The sequence below is a fragment of the Penicillium mononematosum genome (genome assembly GCF_028829835.1).
Source record: "Penicillium mononematosum strain IBT 11891 chromosome Unknown utg000005l:1.0-9366267.0:1.0-9372171.0, whole genome shotgun sequence".
NCBI lineage: Eukaryota > Fungi > Ascomycota > Eurotiomycetes > Eurotiales > Aspergillaceae > Penicillium > Penicillium mononematosum.
In genome coordinates this window covers 7,523,256-7,539,911 of record NW_026643275.1, presented here as the reverse complement: position 1 = coordinate 7,539,911, position 16,656 = coordinate 7,523,256, and the positions used below count along the sequence as shown (strand labels likewise).

General features: G+C 47.7%; 11 protein-coding genes across 11 annotated transcripts; 8 read left to right on the top strand and 3 right to left on the bottom strand.

The window, feature by feature from the left end:
* Window positions 1-225: 225 nt before the first annotated feature.
* Window positions 226-501, top strand: N7519_011070 (uncharacterized protein; the record flags this gene model as incomplete). Its single annotated transcript, XM_057297843.1, has 2 exons — window positions 226-230; window positions 255-501. The coding sequence occupies 2 exons, from the start codon at window positions 226-228 to the stop codon at window positions 499-501; spliced, it is 252 nt and encodes an 83-aa protein (XP_057145725.1).
* Window positions 502-728: 227 nt separating this feature from the next.
* Window positions 729-1,238, top strand: N7519_011069 (uncharacterized protein; the record flags this gene model as incomplete). The annotated part of the gene is made up of 3 exons (XM_057297842.1): window positions 729-816; window positions 846-1,057; window positions 1,089-1,238. 3 exons carry the CDS (start codon window positions 729-731, stop codon window positions 1,236-1,238), a joined length of 450 nt encoding a protein of 149 aa, XP_057145724.1.
* Window positions 1,239-1,535: 297 nt separating this feature from the next.
* Window positions 1,536-1,910, top strand: N7519_011068 (uncharacterized protein; the record flags this gene model as incomplete). The annotated part of the gene is made up of 1 exon (XM_057297841.1): window positions 1,536-1,910. One exon carries the CDS (start codon window positions 1,536-1,538, stop codon window positions 1,908-1,910), a length of 375 nt encoding a protein of 124 aa, XP_057145723.1.
* Window positions 1,911-3,168: 1,258 nt separating this feature from the next.
* On the top strand, window positions 3,169-4,151 carry N7519_011067 (uncharacterized protein; the record flags this gene model as incomplete). The annotated part of the gene is made up of 2 exons (XM_057297840.1): window positions 3,169-3,310; window positions 3,370-4,151. 2 exons carry the CDS (start codon window positions 3,169-3,171, stop codon window positions 4,149-4,151), a joined length of 924 nt encoding a protein of 307 aa, XP_057145722.1.
* A 950-nt stretch (window positions 4,152-5,101) lies between these two features.
* On the top strand, window positions 5,102-6,361 carry N7519_011066 (uncharacterized protein; the record flags this gene model as incomplete). Its single annotated transcript, XM_057297839.1, has 6 exons — window positions 5,102-5,177; window positions 5,242-5,696; window positions 5,752-5,878; window positions 5,931-6,005; window positions 6,060-6,164; window positions 6,228-6,361. The coding sequence occupies 6 exons, from the start codon at window positions 5,102-5,104 to the stop codon at window positions 6,359-6,361; spliced, it is 972 nt and encodes a 323-aa protein (XP_057145721.1).
* Window positions 6,362-6,474: 113 nt separating this feature from the next.
* Window positions 6,475-7,417, bottom strand: N7519_011065 (bZIP transcription factor; the record flags this gene model as incomplete). The annotated part of the gene is made up of 2 exons (XM_057297838.1): window positions 6,475-7,157; window positions 7,228-7,417. Coding segments are annotated over 2 exons (873 nt in total), but the record flags the coding sequence as incomplete, so codon positions are not given.
* Window positions 7,418-7,758: 341 nt separating this feature from the next.
* N7519_011064 (uncharacterized protein) lies at window positions 7,759-8,010 on the top strand (the record flags this gene model as incomplete). Its single annotated transcript, XM_057297837.1, has 1 exon — window positions 7,759-8,010. The coding sequence occupies one exon, from the start codon at window positions 7,759-7,761 to the stop codon at window positions 8,008-8,010; it is 252 nt and encodes an 83-aa protein (XP_057145719.1).
* Window positions 8,011-8,625: 615 nt separating this feature from the next.
* On the bottom strand, window positions 8,626-9,193 carry N7519_011063 (putative arsenate reductase (Arc2); the record flags this gene model as incomplete). The annotated part of the gene is made up of 3 exons (XM_057297836.1): window positions 8,626-8,804; window positions 8,868-8,982; window positions 9,041-9,193. 3 exons carry the CDS (start codon window positions 9,191-9,193, stop codon window positions 8,626-8,628), a joined length of 447 nt encoding a protein of 148 aa, XP_057145718.1.
* A 311-nt stretch (window positions 9,194-9,504) lies between these two features.
* Window positions 9,505-10,823, top strand: N7519_011062 (arsenic resistance protein; the record flags this gene model as incomplete). Its single annotated transcript, XM_057297835.1, has 4 exons — window positions 9,505-9,766; window positions 9,823-9,965; window positions 10,022-10,108; window positions 10,176-10,823. 4 exons carry the CDS (start codon window positions 9,505-9,507, stop codon window positions 10,821-10,823), a joined length of 1,140 nt encoding a protein of 379 aa, XP_057145717.1.
* Window positions 10,824-11,938: 1,115 nt separating this feature from the next.
* Window positions 11,939-13,030, bottom strand: N7519_011061 (uncharacterized protein; the record flags this gene model as incomplete). Its single annotated transcript, XM_057297834.1, has 5 exons — window positions 11,939-11,970; window positions 12,025-12,201; window positions 12,261-12,603; window positions 12,662-12,766; window positions 12,827-13,030. 5 exons carry the CDS (start codon window positions 13,028-13,030, stop codon window positions 11,939-11,941), a joined length of 861 nt encoding a protein of 286 aa, XP_057145716.1.
* Window positions 13,031-14,306: 1,276 nt separating this feature from the next.
* N7519_011060 (uncharacterized protein) lies at window positions 14,307-14,785 on the top strand (the record flags this gene model as incomplete). Its single annotated transcript, XM_057297833.1, has 2 exons — window positions 14,307-14,461; window positions 14,521-14,785. 2 exons carry the CDS (start codon window positions 14,307-14,309, stop codon window positions 14,783-14,785), a joined length of 420 nt encoding a protein of 139 aa, XP_057145715.1.
* Window positions 14,786-16,656: the final 1,871 nt, after the last annotated feature.

The window sequence follows — 16,656 nt, the reverse complement described above, 5'->3', positions numbered from 1 at the left end:
GGAGTCCGGACTAGTAGGGGAACTGAAGGTTCCCTGGGTCATCCCACACCATTTGCTAAGCCGTGCTGACAAGCTCCAACGACTGAGGCGCGTCTCGTGGGAGAGCCTCTCCTTTATTTGGGCGAGGCTAAGTCTGCATTTGGTTTCTTGAGCACCTACAACCAGATCATGTTTCCTGCGACAGATCTAGCTACCTAGTGGGAAATGTCACGTCGAATACTCACCATGATGTACGTGAGCCATCTAACTCTCAGTGTCATAGTCCTGATCCATCTCTCCATGGGACAGCATATGTTCTATGTAGGTACGCTCGCGAGCGAGTGTACAGCAGGTGCTACCTCTCAGCCTGAAGGCATGTTCGAGGAGTACAATCGCATCCACCCGGACCGTATCACCGGCAAACCAGGCATTCTCTTTCGCCCAATCCTCTACCGAAACTGCCTTGCCAAAGACCCTCCAACTAGCCCTATAATTCTGGCAGAAGGAGCTCAGCTTCATTGATCACGTCAGCGCTCCTTAACGGCTCAAGTCACCCCACCGGGTCTACTACTTGGTACATGGTTTCTACTTGTTCTTGTTGATGATTTCATTGCAGCAGCTCCCACAGATGAAGAAGTCGAGCAGATTTTCCAGCAAGTGAAAGGCGAATTCGAAATCAAAATATGGGAGAACCCTAACGTTTTCTAGGCAGTGCAGTCTCCCGGAACTACGACAGAAGAACAATCACAATGTCTCAGAAAGCTTACTCTCTCGAAGCGCTACGTCTTGCAGAGATGCAAGCATGCTCTCCACTTCCGATTCCGCTCGTGCCGAGTCGTAAATGGGACACTGATAACGAGATCCAGAGATCCTTCTTCGTGAGGAAGAACAAACACTGTACAGATCGCTTGTTGGCAGATCGAACTGGCTTGCAGTTGAAACAAGGCAAGGTCTGAAACTCACAGTCATGAAACTCCAGCATCGAACAGCCACTCTGACGAAGAACAACATGGAAGCAGTTCATGCAGCATACAGATACCTCAAATCTACAACTGAGCGTTGGGTTGAGCTCGGAAAGGTCTCAGATATGTCATTTTTCTCATATGCAGATGCATCCCATGGAGACTGGCATGATTCGAAGTCTACATAAGGCGCAGTTTGATTTTTTGCTGGCGCACCCATACTATGATATTCCAAGAAGCGGACGATTACTACACCGTCGTCGACAGCAGCGGAGTGGTGTGCATTGGATAGGCTAGCGAGAGTGGGTATAAGGCTCTAGGCTGTTCCTCTTACCAAGTCCTAATTCTCGCACCCGGAATATGCATACTTCCTTCATTTAAAGGCCTACATACCGGTCAGGACATGTTTCGCCGTTCAATCCTCGCGATATGCTATCTGGATACTCTCGGACAGGAATCGAACAATGCGGCGTCAGAACCTACGATTGGCATTCCGAATACTATCAACAAGTTGGGCTCCAGGAAAATCATAGGGTCCCCTTCAGTGACTTAGTACTTCAACTTCCTTGCGATATGTTTATGGAATCGGCTACAATGGGGCTATTTACACTATTTGCGACTTTCTCTGCCATGATGGCGGCAGTTGAGACTGTATCTATTGCCTCCAACTCGCCATACGGCTCTGCCAGGAGGAGCTCAGCTTCATTGGTTGCATCGGATGGAAAGAATCACCCTGAATTCGACCGATATGGAAGAAGCAAGCGTGACGCCTACTCCAATATCGCGCTATATGCTGGCGGATGTGATCCCGGCACACCGCGCGCGCTATGTGATATACTGAGACATGTCACTCAGCCTGCTATTGCGTGTGTACAGCTCTATACGGACGCCAGACGATGTGACCTTTTGTACAACGTGCACAATAAGAGAATCGAGCCTTCTGGCAACGGTAATTTGCAACCCAAGTAAGCTGTGATCACTATTTACTATGAGTACCTCATGCAGACAGACGTCAACCCACCAACAATATCTGTCTGGAGACCAGGCCATCGATCGTCCAGTATTGACACATAGAATAAGTTTGCCCTCGTGTCCGGATCGTGCACGTTGTTGTTTGGCATATCACTGGCTCTCTGTGTCAGGGTTCTGGCTTGATGTTGATGTCCAGTCTTTACTGATAGAACTTGCCTTCCGTTGGAGCTGTTCATGGACCAGCGATGAAGCCTAGAGAGCATGATAGCTAGTATCACTATTTCATATTTAAAGGGTTCATTACGATGTGATTTCGGTCTAATGTGGTAAAGTGGCTGCGTATGCAGCCTTGTTAACGACGTAGGATTTTAATAATCGGATCTTTTAGCCCTAGCATAACGTTTATATTCGAGACAATATAGGTAGGAACACACTGGTGTGGCCTTATATGTTCTTTCTATGTGTCTTTCTAGGTGCCCTATTAGAGAAAGCTAAACCGTACAGATCATTGTCCTATAGCCGAGACTCGAATGTCAACCGGTTGCCACGAGCAATGACTCTCGCATCACTCTATGCACAAGGAGTATTGCGAATACAAGGGCTCGGGGAAGATTGCGAAATCCTGTTTTTCCTGTTTTTCCTGTTTTTCCTGTTTTGGTGATCGACATGTTGCCAGGGACAGTGATGCCTCAGGCCAACATTCTGCGAAATCTTCAAACTGTCAAACTGCCAAATTGCCAACGTGGGAGAACATTCTTCGGCGCTTTGGCTGAGGAACCTGTACACTTCAGATCAAACGGCAAATTTCAAATACGTCCAGATTATCGTGCTGCTACGAAACGGTCGTCGACGTCATACTCGGGGGCTCTGTGCGAAAAAAAAAGAGGCCAAGGAAGCACATCCACCTACCCCGAGGGCTCATTATCGCATTTCATTCGACTATTAACCCATCGAATCCACTTGAACCCACCGCATCTGTGATTCCCTCATCTTTTCTCTCTAACTCCTACGGAGTACAAATACAACATTCACACCTACCCGGCCACACTCCAGATAGACCAGCCCCCCTGCGCGTCGGCGCATTGCTCTGCAGAAACGCTGCATCCCGCGGAACGTTGCATTGAAACACGAAACACCCGAGCTTATCCCCTCCATGGCCTTGAAATTGTCATTCTTGCTTCTCCTCGATTCTCGCGAAGCCTGAACCTCAACACACCCTTTGGAAGCTCCGGGACGGAGTCAGGGAGTAGGGACGATGCGGTCTGGATTGGATAAACCTGGCGCTCTCCCGCTCCTCATCCTCATTGCATTCTCGCTTCTCACATTGGTGCCATCATTACCGAATCTCTATCACTCGAAGTTCGCGGACTTCAGCTTCTACACTGGTGCAGCTCGCCGTACGTCCCCCTTTCCGCCAATCTCAATTTCACGTCAACTAACGAAGTCCACTGTTCAGAGGTCCCTCTCCTTCAAGATAGTGTCACCGAGTTAGCACCGAAAGCACCCCCGCTCAATGAGGCTCGGAAATCATGGATTCTTCAATCATTTCCTCGATCGCGTGGCAATCGCCCACCGCTCACTGCGCGGATTGCAAATGCCGCTGCGGTCCCGGGCAGCGAAACAACTGCCGTCGCAAATAAAAGTCAGCTTCTATCTTTAACCCGCGAATCATCATTTTCATTCAGCCGCAGAGCTCGCGCATTCAGAACCTACTTCATCCAGCAATTAGACGACTACCCATTCCTCACGTCCTTCTCCAATCGCAGTCTAGGTGCAGACTCGACGCATCCATATCCTACCGTCACCCTCAACGAATCCCTACCAACCTTTGACAACAAGTCCTCCCCAAGCATCCTGTCATATAATAATTCCTCCGACAGCATTGATGAGCCACCATTTCCATCTCCTGCCTCCCTCGGCGACATGTGTCAGCAGGCCTGCCATGTCGCAATTGGCTTTGGGAAACGCATCGGACTCCACGGAGCAAATTATGCGAAATCGATCTTCCTTCCGGAGCAGATCACTGGGGCTCCCACACCATTAATATCTAACCCCACAATCCCCAACTCCGTCGCCTCAAATCAAGACCTATTCACTCCATCCGAGCAAGCGCCGCCCCAACAAAGAGTTGTCGCTGAGGATTCCACCGATGCTGCCGCTGGTCGGCACTCGCAAGAGCTCCATGGAAGCTGTATGGCTGTTGTGATTGGTCTTGTTGCAGGCATCATGTGGTTTTAGGGCAGGCTGTTTTGAGTACTGCTACTTCATGCCTGTCCGCTGATATGTGTGATGACCTTTCTTGTCTTATTTGGTTTGGCGCACTGTATTAGATACGTGTAGACATTTGGGCCGGTGGCTCTGGTTTAGCCTCCTGTTGGAATCTAATAATCATATTTGCCATTTCGCCCTGGCATTCATCTATATCTCTAGTCTTCCACCAATTATGATCATGATGAACCCGTTTCGCAGAAGGCAGGGAATGGGCAAATTCGACCACGGCATAATGTACGGTAGTTTCCCCCAAGGTATCCATCATCTCCACTTGATGCACAGCACGACTCAATCGGGCAATTCCTCTACGGTCGCACAATGAAGGGGGGAACATGTGCAACCCTGGCGGCTTTCTGCGTATTTTGACCACCTATATTGTCTCAATTTGGACTTTTTTTTATTTATCTGTCTTTAGAAAGGAACATATTTACCTGTAGCTAAGCGCTGTCTGTGTAGTACTTATTCAAGCCAAATTTGTATTTCGTCAAATCTCAACATGTTCTGATATTGGACGTAACCTCCCTCACCTGCACAAGGCAGAGTTTGTCGGAATTAACGGAGTTTTCATCTTAAGCCCTTTCATAATTTTCAAAAGTTGTGCTCCTAATATGTTCTATTACCTTCCAATCGCCCATTAAAGCTTTTTGAAGAAACAACCCGATGGACTCGATGACAACGGACTAACCCGATATGGTAAGGTACAGGCTTCCAAGGTTTTAGTCGGAATTTCCGTGGACGTTGGTTGGTCCTTGCGAACTATACTCGACATGCACTTGAAGAACACTTAATCCCATTATCACCGAGAGGAAACATATAAAGGCGACCATTGCAGCTGGTTAAAACAAAGGGGACATCAATCAAAGACTTCTTCGCTTTCTTCATCGCTTGAGATTCTTACCTCCAAACCCGTAATCAAAATGTCCAACAATCAGCGAATCCTCTGCTCTGAGGTTGTTCTCGAGAAGTACGGCAAGGCCCTTGCTGGAAAGACAGGTAAGCAGGGTACCAATAATATGTCAAGGAGAAGAGTACTGACGAAACACGCTTTCCTCCAAAGTCCTCATCACCGGCGTTTCCGACGACTCGATCGCAGGGGAACTCGCACTCCAGCTTTCGGCCGCCGATCCAAAGCTCCTCATCCTGAGCGCCCGTGCCGAGGCAAAGGTGGCAGGAATTCGAGACAAAATCAAGTCAGCCAAGCCGAACGTGGAAACCCGCTTTCTCAACATGGACCTGAGTGACTTGGCTGCCGTGCGAGATGCTGTCGAAGACCTGAAGGATGTGCCTCACATCGACCACCTTGTCTGTGTCGCTGGCGTAATGTTCCCACCTTACAGCAAGACCAAAGATGGATTTGAGAGCCAACTTGGCGTCAATTACCTGGCGAACTTCTTGCTCGTGAAGTTGCTCTTACCCAAGGTCCGTGCTGCAGGACCGGACTCGTCTGTGGTTATCATGGCCTCGTCCATGGCCAGACAAGGGAAGATGCACTTCGACGACTTCAATTTCAGTGTTAGTTTGACTTGCGGGTTTCATTTAACAAAGCTGACATTCAATGTCCTTGCAGGATGGTCAAACCTATGACCCGATGGTCGCATATGGCCAGTCGAACGCTGCGAGAGTCATGTTCGTCAAGAGACTGGGTGAGAAGTTGAAGGCCGAGAAAATCCGTGTTTTCAGTGTCGATCCTGGTGGTATGTTTTACTTCTTCTTACTGCGCAGTGAATCGAGCTAACAAGTATTTAGCTGTTTGGACCGGTTTGCAACGACACTGCCCTTCCAACTTCCTTGACCAGGTCGATGAATGGAAAAAGACCGGAGGTATGTGCCGCCCTCTCGGTGGATGGTTTATTTCTCACTAACCGACCTCTCTAGCCATGATTGACATGGATGGAAAGCCAATGGAAATTCCCCCTTGGACTACTACCTCAGAAGGAGCCGCTACCGTCATCACAGGGATGATTGACCCTACCATTGCAGGTAATCACAAGATCTATCTAGGTAGAATCTGCCATATTTTTCTTTTACTAATCATGTATGCAGAGTACAATGGCTCGTACCTCAACCAGAACGCAGTCTCGGACCACGAATTGCACACCCACATCAAGGACGAAGGCAACTGGACCAAACTTTGGGAGCTGAGCGAGAGCCTGACTAAGGAGAAGTTTTGTCTATGAGACACGCAAGTTGAAATGACTTTGGTGTGATTATTATATATGGATTGAAATATCACTTGATCTTAAGCATGATGGGCTTTTCCCCACGTTGTCTCCTCCAGTAATTAGAAGTCTTAATGACATCGGGACAGTCGTTTTACCATCCAACTCCATTTCCTGGTCAACGTCTCCGAGACCTCATAAGCACGTGGATCCCAAGCTTCGCCCCAAACACAAAGCCCGACTTCTTGCGAAGCACAACCCCCATAAAGATCGCTGCATACTTCATCTTCGTCGAGTACATCTACCCTAGCCAAGAGCGCCTCCCGTAGAGACAACATTGGAATCAAATCGATCCAGGGGTGGTGGATGATTTTCTTTTGTTTTGGGGATGGACACAGGCTTGCTGGGAGACGTGTCGCCGACGTCGATGGACCGATGAGGTTGAACTGCGACGCGAGGTCTTCGTTGAGAAGATCAAGTGTGAGGCCCATGAGTTCGGCGTTGAATAATATAGCCCGGATTATATTGTACTGGGAGATGTAAAAAGTGGGATTGGGTGAGAGAACCGGGTTCTCCATCATATGCAAGGCTTTTGCATGGAGCCACTTCGTACATTCATCGCGCTGGACAGGGTTGAGGTAACAGAAAGATTCTTCGTTTTGGCGGGGAGGGGGCGATGGTTTAGTAACTTGATGGCTTGTTGTTTCTTCTATGGATGCATTCTTTTTTGGGATGTTTGAACCCTCGACATAGACAATCCATTTCCTGTCGGCTGGATTGCGTTGCTTTTTACACTCTGACGCCTTCCTTTGTCCTATATTAAATGTTAGTCTGAACAGTTCATAGTTGAGAGGCCGGGCGTGTTAAATAGGAGTGCCACCTACTGCTCGCACGTTGATTGAGACGATTTTGGAGTCGTCTTCGGGCCACAGGATCTAATATGTCCCTCGAAGTATCTGAAGCCGTTTGATCGAGAGGCGGTTGATCAACTTGGAAAGTCATCTTACAGATTTGTTGTTGATTGCACGAAGTGGAAAGACGCGAGAAGTGTGGACACGAACGAGATGTCCAATGCTAAGTTCGGAGTTAGGGGTAAAGTCCGGGGTGTTAGGTCCGAGATAAATCGGACAGCGCAAGTGGACGACTTAATTACAAGTATTTTAGAGCTGATCTATTCATCTTTTGATTCTTTTAATTGAGCTCAATAATATTGACTAGATTCCAACTATCCTAGTAACACTTCATGGAACTCGGAAATGCGTCCGATGGTCTCTTCACCCCTTCATAGTCATGACGTAGCATACATAGTGGCCAAACGCCCAACAGAATAACGGTCTCCTATGTCTTGGAGACAATGACCGTCTAGAAATTTTCTGTCACAGTACATATTGATCTCATTTATTGCTGGATAGAATATGACACTTTCCAAGCTCCGGCGGATACTCACCTGTGGCCATAAGAAAGACTCAGGTTCCAAACCAGAAATCAAGCCACACACAGATACTGGGGATGATAATAGAGATGATGATTCGTATGCCACTTTGAGCGAGGTGGCTGCTCCGCGTCCGGTTGAGCCCACAAATGAAGAGGAAGAAGCGCGGCACGAGTCGCTCGATAAGAACATCTCTGAGGCACATTCGCACCAACCTCATCTTGGCAATAATTGAATGGTTTTTGAACACAGGTATCTGGTATGTGTACCTTTAGTTTGTTGGTTTCTTATATCGGAGATGTTGCTAACATACCGGCGAACGACAGCCCTCACAGAGTGCACCGGGGCATTTGCGGGAAATCAGTAACAGTGTTCCCAGGGATCGATAGCTCCAAATATACCCTTTTTAGCCTCAAGGACTGCGTAAGAGAATACTGTTCCCCTTTGATCGGGCGTTCTGAGCATTTTGGTTGAATTCTTTCCAGGGTTCCAAGGTTGTTTACATGGACATGACGAGCCCCGCTAGGTTAATTATAAGCTTAATTTTACTCGTGCTTACGTCACCTCACATCGTAGAAAAACTTGCATATATATCCAAAAGACAAATACAATGCAGATCAGGGATCAAAGACCGCTTGAGCATCGTGGGACGGTAGTCCCACGATCAGCAATGCGCACATCTGGGTGCACGACGTGGCGTGCAGCTTGCCTGGTCGGGCGTGGTGCTTGAGCATCTCATAACATCCGAGAGAAGCTTCTTCGTCAGGCAGGTCTTTCGAGGCCCCTTGTTAAAATGGCAAGTTGGCAACAGACATCATGTCATTCAATTGACTAATTCGACCGAATACTCTTACTTTGTCCAGACAGAGGCATCATACTCTGTCATCAAGGATGTATACTCGGGACCAGCCGCAGCCCATCCTTTAATGCCCCCTGAGAGAACCAAGCTCTTGACCTCGGTATCCTGTTGATCTTCGAGATAATCCGCAAACCAGCCGGCTGCACGAGTACCTCGACCTGCAGATGACCCTGGATGCAGATTAGTATTGGCGTTTCAGGAAGTCCATATCTTATGTATCCAGTCAAACTCACCACAATACCAAATCACATATTTCACGCTGCTGTTCGATACAAGGGAATATAATGTCGGGATCGTGGGGTATAAACTCTGAGCTGGCAAGTTCAATGACCCTTGGATCGTTCCTCCCTTTTCGACACATCAGCTCATGAAGATGTCACTTCTTTTTTTTTCGGACTGTCCATACCTCATAATCTGTCCGACGCAAGTCAACAAGAATAAAGTCTTTGCCTGCTTGTTTACCATCTCGAATCCATTGCACCAGCTCTTCCCGCGATATGGAAGGTGCCGCACCCCTTGGTGCGGGATATGCAGCATGCCAAGGGAGTTCGGCTGACATTCTGGCTAAGGTAAATATTGGAATTGAGAATTGAGAGGTTTGACACTCCTAAGACTGTTGACAGCAGCTTGAACGGCCTACCCCGCTGTCTGTCAGGAATGTCGCTCCGGCGTTCTGATTGGCTGGACCCACTCAGATCCTTCCAGCCAATCAGCGCCCACCCGTGACATATCCCTGCCATTAGGTTCTATGGAAATATTCACAGGGCTGGCGAATATAAAAGTCTATGCTACCTACCTAGCTATCTTCAATTTCAACCATTTATATTCATTCTATTCAAGTCATTGATCGGATAATCCCGATCATTTCTCATGGCGTGCACACGCACACAGGCATGTTTGGATGCTCCCTCCAGTCCTCAACCATGCGACGTTGAAAAGCAAAGTGAGATATCTTCTCCGGCTGAGCCACAGGAGAAGCGGTCGATGTTCTCAAGTCTCGGTATCCTTGACCGATTTTTGGCAGTATGGATTTTCCTTGCTATGGCTATTGGAATCATCCTGGGCAACTTTGTCCCAAACACAGGCCCTGCCTTGCAAAAGGGAAAATTCGTGGGGGTCTCTGTTCCTATCGGTACGTACAAGTCCAAATGCTTCCAAGTTTGTTACTAACTGAATATGTATTTCCAGCCGTGGGTTTGTTGGTCATGATGTACCCTATCCTGTGCAAGGTTCGGTTCGAATCCTTGCATCATGTTTTCCGAGAGAAGCAAATTTGGGTCCAGATGGCCTTCAGTGTTCTTCTGAATTGGATTATTGCCCCTTTCCTTATGGTTCGTCATTAAACACTTCCCTGACACGAAGCTTGCCACTAACTTGGTTCTTTTAGCTGGCCTTGGCTTGGGCGTTTTTGCCCGACGAGCCAGAATTGCGACAGGGACTGATTGTTGTTGGGTTGGCACGATGCATTGCTATGGTAAGCCTAAATGGCTCAGAAGCCGGCCCTTGGAGACAAGATCATACTGACCCCTATCTTCTATCAGGTTCTAGTTTGGACAGGGCTAGCTGGAGGCGATAATGAGTATTGCGCCATCCTTGTTGCTCTCAACTCGATTTTGCAGATGGTTCTTTTCGCCCCAATGGGAGTATTCTTCATCAGTGTCATCAGCGGCGATCAAGTCACATTCGAATATTCAATAGCCGCCAAAAGTGTTGCAGTGTTCCTCGGAATCCCTCTTGGTGCCGCAATTCTCACCCGTTTCGTGGTCCGACGAATTTCTGCGAAATGGTACGACGAGACCTTTTTGAAATGGCTCAGCCCATGGTCTCTCATTGGCCTCCTATTTACAATCCTTGTGTTATTCGCCTCGCAAGGCCGCCAAGTGGTACACCAAATCGTCTCTGTGGTTCGAGTCGCAGCACCGCTCATCGTTTATTTCCTTGTCATTTTCTTCGCGACACTCCTTGTCGCATACAAGTTGGGATTTGGCTATAAGTTGTCCACTGTGCAGAGCTTTACAGCTGCTAGCAACAACTTTGAATTGGCTATTGCTGTTGCGGTGGCGGTGTTCGGCGCGGATAGCAACCAGGCTCTTGCTGCGACTGTTGGGCCTCTCATAGAAGTCCCCGTGCTGTTGGGTCTGGTATATGCTGTCAAGTTTATAGCCAGGCGACTTGGATGGAATGATTAATACCAAAATGTATATATAGATTATCAATAATTAATTGGTGAGAGAGCCCTAATCTATTTGAAGCCACACCCGTATACGGTCTGCGGGGTATTTATTCAGCAGTGACATGCCACTTTTATTTAATTGGACCATGTCAACTTTCCTCTAGTTCCTTTTAACGTATAAAATCTGAACATTGGAATGTTTGAAGATCTTCAACTTCATCTCTCTATCCCATAAGCTCTTTGGTACGATCAACTTGAACTATGCCTCGTTCAAAAACGAAGACCAAGGTCGGTTAGCTAGGAACAGTCCCATATTTCTATTTATTTGATTGTGTCCCACTCACGTTCTACTCGTGTAGAGCGAGGATCTCGCCCGTATTCGCAATAATCAACGGCGCTCAAGGGCAAAACGGCTAGATTATATTCGTGACTTAGAGGAAAAAGCAAAGAAATACGACGAATTAATCGCATCAACATCAACCCCATCCCTATCAGCAGTTGAGCAACTGCAATCCGAGAATGCCTGGATGAGAGGGTTACTGGCTACCCTAGATATCAACCTTAACTCCTTGAATGCACCTGAACCACATATGGTACCGGCGGTACGAGCACCAGATTGAAGAACCATGGTCTTCAGATTCTGACTATTTCAAGATCACGGGCTCGTTTGCCAGCAGTGTCGAGACTCAACAATATATGGGAAATCAAAGTCCCTTGACATTTTGGGAGCAATGGAATTCGTCGGGTTTATTATCTGATACGGACCTGGACTTCGAGATTCCGTTACCATCTGACGGGGCTAATAATTTGACCAATTTGGATATTCCCTCGGTAGAACCGTCAGACCCGAATCCCGAGTCTAACCAGTATCAGGGCTGCTGTGAGGGCGCTGAATCGAGTGCTACAAGCAACAGCAACACAACTCTGTGCTCCTTGGCCTGTCAATGGGTGATACAATGCAATACCAAGGGTTTGGAGTTGGATGTCTTGTATTTTTGGATGGAGCATGGTTTCAAGCAAGGGAACAACCCGCTGGAGGGATGCAGGGTGGATAACCAAGTGCTTCTTGAAGTCTTAACAGAAATATCTTGAGATATGCCGGTTGAATTTCAACTCATATATCCATTTCTCCTACTGCTTAACTGCGTAAATTTGAAACGAGCCTGGATGGAAATCAGTCAGGATTGGTTCAACAATCGAAAGCCTTGAAGACTCACCAGCCCATTCATTGAAGTCATACTCCAGCAAGTCTCCTTCAGCAGAGTTCTTCACTTGCGCTCCTCCACAACAACCAGCTGGTTCCGATTTATCGCCCGTCTTCCCAAGATCTATCTGCTCTTGCACCAGATGTTTGTAAATGTTGAGATCACTGCGGGTGTCGACAATCGCGATATCTAAGAAGAAAAGGATGGTTAGCCAGATGCACAAAACGCAATCACACTTCGACAGATACCTTTGAATCCTGCCTCAGAAAGGTACTTCTCGTACTCGTGAACCTGGCTGGCGCCTGCAATGCATCCAACGTAGAAAGAAAGACTACTGGTCACTTCTTGCGGGAGTTCCTTTCGAGTCAAAATATCACTGATGGCAAGACGACCTCCGGGTTGCAGCAGGCGGAACATCTCCTTGAACGCAAGATGCTTGTCCACTGTAGGAACGAGGTTTACCACGCAGTTGCTGATGATGCAGTTGGCAGCGTCGTCTGGCAGGGGGATAGATGTGATCGAGGCTTCGACAAAGGACGCGTTGGAAGCACCCGCATTCTCCGCATTCTTGCGAGCGAGTTGAAGCATGCTCTATATCAGTTGTGTTAGCTGGGATAGCCCAAGCTGTTTATGGAAGTGAGATTCTCACCTTCGTCATGTCCACACCAATAGCTTTCCCTCTCGGACCGACTTTCTTGGCTGCCAGCAGCACATCAATGCCACCACCGCTCCCGAGATCAACCACTGTTTCGCCCTAGAACAAGCTGTTAGATAGTCGCATTGTAGAATCGTCCAGTGGCAAGGTAAGACTCACCTCTCGCAAGTTGGCCAGGGTCAAGGGGTTCCCGCAGCTCACTCCAAGGTTTGCAGCCTGGGGGATTGAGCTGAGTTCTGCAGCCTCGTAGCCGAATGCTTGGGCAATGTTTTGCTCCGTTCTCTTCTGCTCGCTGGTGGACGAGCGATCAGCCAGGTCGCCATAGCGATCTTGGACATGAGTATAGATTGGGTTCGAATGCATGTTGTGACTCTGATTGATGAAAGAGCTGATCGAAGGAGGTGCAGGTCCTCAGTTTAAATAAGTCGTGCAAATGAGCATCCCCGCTCCCAGACGTAGCAGCATGTCACCACATTGGATGAACTCCCAATCACTACGCTCCAACAGTAAGTTAAAATACAAGCAGTCAATCCATACCTCATAGCACAATGTCCGGAGCATTTCATTGGCCCACACTGTATCTGGCATGTCACTACATTTGACGAATGAGAATGGAAGAACTGGCTGGAGCCAGTCCGAAGATCTTAGCGTTGGTTTGAAATCGATATGCCAAAAAAAAAAAGAACAAGAAAAAGAAAGAGGGCGCAGATCAGCTGTTTACACCCAGCGCCTGTGACCACCCACCTCAGATACTAAGTGCCGATCAGTTACCCTGTAGGTGTGGGAGAACGCGCCTCTATAACGCCGGGTTGGCCCAAGGGTATCCAGTCAAGTATACCCCTCTTCCGCCTCCCCAATCCCCCCGCGCAGGTAAGCTATAGCGCGACCCCCATCATACTGAGCTAACCAGGGCAGATCTGCTGATAGGATCATGTTTTACCTCTCAATAAGGGACCTATTTCCCAATTGGGAAGGCATCTATATGTTCCCATCAAAGTTCAATTCCCCGGTGTTTCTTTTATTTTAATTTCTTGTGTCTCAGCTTTCTGCTCACAACCTTCTCTTCAAGCATTATACAAAATATCCTACATGTAGCTACTACTATCAGAACTCCACCTACATACCTAGGTAGCTCGAGTGGATACCCAGTTCAGCAAAATTCCAGAGCATCCGATTGGTCCCCACTGTTTCTGGCGTGTCACTGCCAAGACCTCGATGGACCCCACAATATACAATATATATTGTACATGACATGTCTCCATTCAAGCATTTCCTGCAATCTTAGGGAGCATCGTTCCAATCATTCACATCTCAACAATAAGCTAACAGTATAACAATTTGTTTTAACGCTCATGGCGTCATATTTTGGAACATCTCGTTGGTACACTGTATCTTGCATGTCACTATTTGACGAATGAGAAGGTATGAAAAGAGATATCATTAAAATAGAACTATCCAATTGATCAAACCTTACATACATTTGATATCCATTGATGTACCCCGCACAGGTGAGTCTCTCGGCACTCACTTCTCCTGAGTGTCCAGGTCTACTGGAATACTCTCCAACCAACCGAATGTCAGCTGCCAGGCAAGAACTGTGCCGGCGAAATCTTAGGAAAACCTTTTGAATGGGACCTCGATGCCCAGTCTGTCGTACATTTGGTTCCAGACAATCGGACCTAGATACGAAGATCATGGTCCGAGATTACGCTGGCGCAATTGGCGCTCGCTGGAACAGATGCGAGAACGAGCGACTCTCCTTTTCAGCTTTGGAATCATCTCACAACATTCTTGGTATTTCCTCAGCAGACTTTCCGCTCGGCGGAACTGGGATTTCAATCTTGCTGACCTAGTCGTCCCTTTAGCTTCTACTCGCTGCACCCAACTAATTGGGGAACTCAGCGAGGCAATGAGAACGAGGGCGGCGGCGTACAAGTAGTCCAAGTGTTCGAACTTGGAATCCTCCTCTCTCTTCTGAGTGAAGGAAAAGCAGAGGGTTTTGACAATGTCCTGGGCCGCAGTAATATACTTGATGGTACCATCCTGAACCACGGCCAGAAGAGGATCCACGGGTTCTGTCCCATGAACCGTTTGAGCCGTATCGAACGGCAGCTTTGAAGCCAACCAAAGGTCATCCTACGGCCAGCGACCTTGCCATTGTCTGCCCGGCCATTAGGGAATCTCATAAATGGCACATCCAAGCCCAGCCGGTCATAGATACGCAGCCACACATTCCGCGAGAATCGTATCTCGCTGTCCGAGATGAAAGTCTCCGAGGAGACAGACTGAAGTCTGATGATGCCGAGTGCATCTCGGCAACGTTCAATTCGTCGTTTCAGCTCAGGTGCCTGCTGGCACCTTTCCTGGTAGGTACTGCACCAGAAGGGCCATGAAGCGAGCTAACGTGCGTCGAGCCCAAGATCGCGGGAGCATGTAACCCAAGTCATTCGCACATCTGATTCCAGAATATCGCAGGGAGACGAATATCACGGTCTGAAATGACGGTCGCGCCATCGGCAATCTATGGAACAGATGTGTTCTCCAAAGCCGTTTGAGCTTCCTCGCGCTCTCGCAGCATGTTTGGTAGTTTCGTAGGAGAAGATGAGAGAAGACGGCGATGATAGCCATAAGGCTTGTACTTGGGGATTCTTACCAGGGGTAAGATGAAATGGAAGAAACCTAGCTCTGTTGGCCAGGGATCGTTGGAGGAATGAAGTTTGTTGTTTATAATCATCGCACCTGAGTCCGGTCGGTCAGGGAAGGATTCCTATTGCGACGATTAAGATAAGGTCATTATCAGAGTATAGATCCTGGAAGGGGAAACCGACCACAGAAGTTAGAATGAAGGAAGTAAGAAGAAAGTGAGAGGAAAGTGAGAGGAGAATGAATAAAGAATAAAATCAGGGGATAAGGAATAGCCGTATGCGGACCCTGATGAAAAAGATTTGATTCGATAGGGAGAAAACCTTTGAAGCACTATTCAACTGTCAGTTATCAAGAATCTTGTAGTCGTGAAGCATGCCAAAGGGTAGCCGTAGGTGCTAAAAGGTGTACAACATACATGTAGTTGCGAGACATAACCCACCTGTTCTGCTATATGGCAAAAGGTCCGTGGCAACTGTGGACTTCGAGCGGTAATGGGAAGCAGATGGTTGTAGACTTAAATAGTTGAGGTGAGAGGTAGGTGAGGCTGCATTTGGGTGTGACAGTGTCGATTTAGTCGCGAAGCCTTCAGTGGGATATCAAGTCGCGACTTGTTTTAAGACAGATAATTACCGAGGGTTGATTAGTTTACTTTCGGTGACCCTGGGTTTAGTTCTACACGTCGTAACCTTGTGATGAGAGAGGCCTGTATGTTGAGAAAGTCATCCAAGACAAGTAGTATACCAATATCAAAATGAAAAAAAGGACACCCCCAAACCCACAAACCACATCCGTTGGGACCTGCTACACCCCTTTCGGGAAGGCCCAGCGAGGCAGTGGGGGAACTACCATCTATATACCTTGTTCAACCCTAATGAATGGCAGGAACCTTAACTGCCCCCTGGGTTGTCCCAGAGTCAATTGAAGGTAATACGCACTCAGGCATCCCATGAGGTACATAGACTACCGAGCTCCCTGCGCACTGAGCTAACCGGGGTGGGTCTGGAGGTGACGAGACATCTTTATAGTGACCTATATAGGACCATTTCCTAATTAGGAAAGACATCAACAGGCCAGAGTTCGATTCCCCCAAACAGGATCTCTTTTATTTTTTTCCCTGTTGCTATCCAAGGCCACACATCCTGTCTCCAGGCAGCCCCATGCCTCTTACATCTCCTACCCAACGCCAGTCAATTACAACTCGACTTCCACATAATTCAGCCCAACGACTAATCAGATACCGCATATTTACATATCAAAATAACCATTTAAAACGTTGAAATATGGGTTTTATTGTAAGCTAAAACAGAGGTAAGTTACTCAGTACAAAAGGAAAATTGTCTGAA